Here is a 3621-nt window from a genome sequence, read left to right as displayed (position 1 = left end):
ACCAGGGACACCATGAGGTTCTTGTGCAGCTTAATGCCGCCACGCTGCACCCGGGAATGGTAGATCTTCCCCAGCGAGATGCTGACGATGCGGTGCGCTTCTAGGCGGAAACCCAGCCCGGGGTGACTCTCGGCCTCATGGGCCGTGTCGGCTTCGCGTTGCATCTTGTAGAGTGCGGGGGGGCTGGATGATGGAGCGACGGCGGCTTCGTTGCCCAGCGTTGCTGATCTGTTGTGTAACAGGCCCCCAAAGCAGCCGAGAACTAGCAACAAGACCCTTCCGTGACCAGGTCTCAGCGCCAACTAAGCGCGGGCGCGCTGCCTCCTGCGCCTTATATAGGTGACACGTCACGTCCCCGGTGACCAATCAGAACTCCGTTCCGACCCTCCCCACCCGCTTCCGTGCTAAAAGCGCCTATTCGCCTTCACGTGATTTCCAGCCAATCGCATCTCGCTCGGACAGACATCAGAGTTCGAACGGGACCCGCGTAGAGTGCTCTTAAAGAGGCAATGGAGATTAACTACAGGGTCCGCCGAATGGAGTCGCACATATAACCTATACATATACTGATAAATCACCACGCACGCGTGACTAGTGGATTCTCGCCATTGGAATATCATGTTATCTGTTAAAATGTATATGTCACGGTGACTTCAGCGGCGTAACGTAGGTAGTCAGCGCTGGTCACCCCGAGGTCACTGATGTCGCCGCTTTAATAGTAGTTGTGTTTTGGTCGTGTGTTGGTTCCCAGGCTGATGTAATGCTCTTGCAAGTTTCAGACGCAGTCACGTGACGCCGCTTGAGGTCAGAGAGGCTGCCTGGTTATTGTCTGCCTGTGTGTGGTGCATGGCCTCCCTATGTGTATTTCTGCACGCACACACATTTTGTAGACACCACATCTCAGGCACAACGTGAAGCTCTAGCGATGTGGAACTACAAGTTCTGGGGTGTTACCGGAAAATAATTTAAAGGGAAATTCCACATTTTTAGAAACAAATAAATGCGCACATCATAAAAGAAAACAATGTGCTGTGTTTATTTGTTTTCACACAGGCGCCAGTGAAGCATTGTAACCACGAGGTGCAATGCTCTAGACACACATTCAGTAACATGGATGGAAGAATGAATGGACTACAAGAGCAGTGATGTCACCACCCTTGTATTCCATTGAGAACTACTGATCCCTCTGCTGCAGTGGCTGATTGATTGGATTTGTAGTTTCTCCATTCACAGATCCTTTGACAGCACAGCTGTACTAAATTCTAAAATGGAAACCAGCCTGTGGGGAGAAGAACCCAGCGATTCAGGTAAGTGGGGGGAAGGTAGCGATCTGACCATGTTTCATGTTACTCCCTGAATATGGGTGTAAAGCAGTGATATGCCGAGCCTTCTGTGCTGGGTGAGGCAAAAAAAAAAGCCTGCTGAAGATCCACCCCATCCCACCAAAGCCCCGCCCCACCTCAGTAACCAAGCTGTATAAGGAGGAGCCTCCCTGTTCTTCACTGGTGAGGCATAGAGATCAATGTTTTTTTAAAAATATTTGACAACTTGTACCAATGGTGCTTTGCTATTGGTCCAAGCCATCCACAGCTCACGCCTATAACACAGAGTAGAGGCTGTGACAGCTCTTGCCTCACCAAGTTAGGTTACACAAGCAGTGGGGAAGCCCGCTGCTGTGTAACCTAACTACCTGTCAAAAGCCGGATGCAGCGTTGCCTGTAATTAACAGGCAACGCTCCGTCCATGACGGGTCACACAGCGGGAGGCTTTCCCTGCTGTGTAACCTGCAACAAGCCGATCTGAATGGAGAAAAAGCTGTCAGCTGACAGCGTTTTCCAGCATAATACTAGGTGAGGCTTAGCCTCCCCTGACCACACGTCCCTGGTGTAAAATGATACATGGTCAGAAAGGTAAAAGAAATCTGTAATATCATTGTATACGTCACACTTGTTCTATCCGTGCTGAAAGAGGAACTTCATCCACCATGTGTGCTTTTTAACCACTTGCTATCCGAACCATTTTCTTACTATTCGCACACACGATAAAATCAAAATTTTTGGCTAGAAAACAGCTTCAAACACACAACAATGATATATTTTTCTGAAAGCAGAGGCCCTGCAAAATAGAAAAATGCTACTTGCAATTGTTTATGTCGAACGGTATTTGCAGAAATGTTTACCAAACCAGTATTTTTTGGATAAAATACACAAAATTTAGTGCACAGAAACAGAATATGATACCCAATTTGGTGGTAAAATATAAATAGGTAAATAGATACCAAACATGTCAAGCCTTAAAATTGCGTTTGCGCGTGAAGCCGCAAAAAACTTCAGTACACAAAATTTCCCATATGGGACACTTTAAAAGCTTTTACCCCTCATGAGTTTAGTGCTAACAGTGATTAATGACTCTAGAATCATTGCTCTCACTCCGACGTTCACGGCGATATGTAACGTGTAGCGCAATTTTCGTTTTCGCACGTAGGTGCACCAACGCGTATTTGTTTTGTATGTGCGCGCATGTGGAGGGCGGGGAACTTTTCTGCATTCTTTTCAATTTTCTTATATGTTTTTTGTTTTTTTTTTAACACTTTTTTTTTTACACTACCTTTATTGCTATAACATAGGGGCCAAACAAGCCCCCCCCCCCATGTAATAGCAGATAGGGTGTGACAGGTCCTCTTTATGGAGACATCAGGGGTCTTTCAGACCCCTAATGTCACCTAGGGACCCCAAAGAAGCCGAGGAACCAGAGATCTGCTTCCCCAGCTCTATGAGCCGGAGAATGTAAACAGTGACACCGGAAGTGATGTAATAAACATCACTTCTGGGTCCAGTGATCGGAGGAGAGATAAGCAGCCAGTAGCCGCTGGATCTCTCTCCAATCGTTGCGGGGAGACCCGCCATGCTGGTCCTGGGCCTTGCACAGAGGACAGCAGAGCCCGGGGAAGCCGGCAGCAACCCTGTACAAACGATGCAGCGGCTGTATAGGCGTCTGATCACTTGTACATTAACAGCGATCGCCGGCTGTTTAAAATGACACCAAGAACACGGCTTCCGCAACAGCCTTGTTCTTGGTTTAACCACTTCTGTGGGCCGCCATATATGGACGTATTGCGACCCAGAAGTGGTTAAAGATCCCCTCTTACCAGTGGCACTGGGGTTATCCACAATTAACATAGTCACATGCCCAACGAATCCAGCGTTGTCCTGCTGTGCTCCGTCAATCCACCACTGCATGCTGGGTCCCACGATACCATCTTCTTTCCTATGACACTGCCAGGTCCAGCCTTCCCTACCCGCAGTGTGGAAGCCAATGCATCCTAGGATATCTGATGTAAAAAAACGCAGGAGGCTGCTGGAGCAAAGGCCATGTCACTCTCGCTGAGCCGAGGGGCGCACTGGATTCAGAAATGTATTTTAAAAAGGTAAACAAAATAAAAAGCGTGCTTGCAAGCAAAGTTGCAAGGATGTCCTTTCTGGGAATCAAGGTTCGCACTAAAGGATAGGTTCACGTCACAGCATCCACATTAACGTATATGCGATGACATGAACTGGTGAAATGCAAGAGATGGGCTTTATGTGTGTGGGGGGGGGGGGGGCCTCCGCGCCCATTTTCCCC

At 48.2% G+C, this 3621-nt stretch overlaps 1 protein-coding gene across 1 annotated transcript in view; it reads right to left on the bottom strand.

The window, feature by feature from the left end:
- IER5 (immediate early response 5) overlaps positions 1 to 3239 on the bottom strand; it is a 3990-nt gene extending 751 nt beyond the window's left edge. The window contains exons 1-2 of the mRNA XM_018567417.1: positions 3149 to 3239; positions 3 to 262 (exon numbers count right to left, since the gene is read on the bottom strand). Of these exons, the coding sequence (XP_018422919.1) occupies positions 3 to 262; positions 3149 to 3239 (351 nt within the window). The remainder of the gene's footprint in view (positions 1 to 2; positions 263 to 3148) is intronic.
- Between the last annotated feature and the right edge of the window lie 382 nt (positions 3240 to 3621).

The sequence above is a fragment of the Nanorana parkeri genome, unplaced genomic scaffold (genome assembly GCF_000935625.1).
Source record: "Nanorana parkeri isolate BGI_ZX_2015 unplaced genomic scaffold, ASM93562v1 scaffold1046, whole genome shotgun sequence".
In the NCBI taxonomy this organism is placed as follows: Eukaryota; Metazoa; Chordata; class Amphibia; order Anura; family Dicroglossidae; genus Nanorana; species Nanorana parkeri.
Note: the sequence above shows the minus strand (reverse complement) of the source record. Positions and strands in the feature narration are given on the sequence as shown.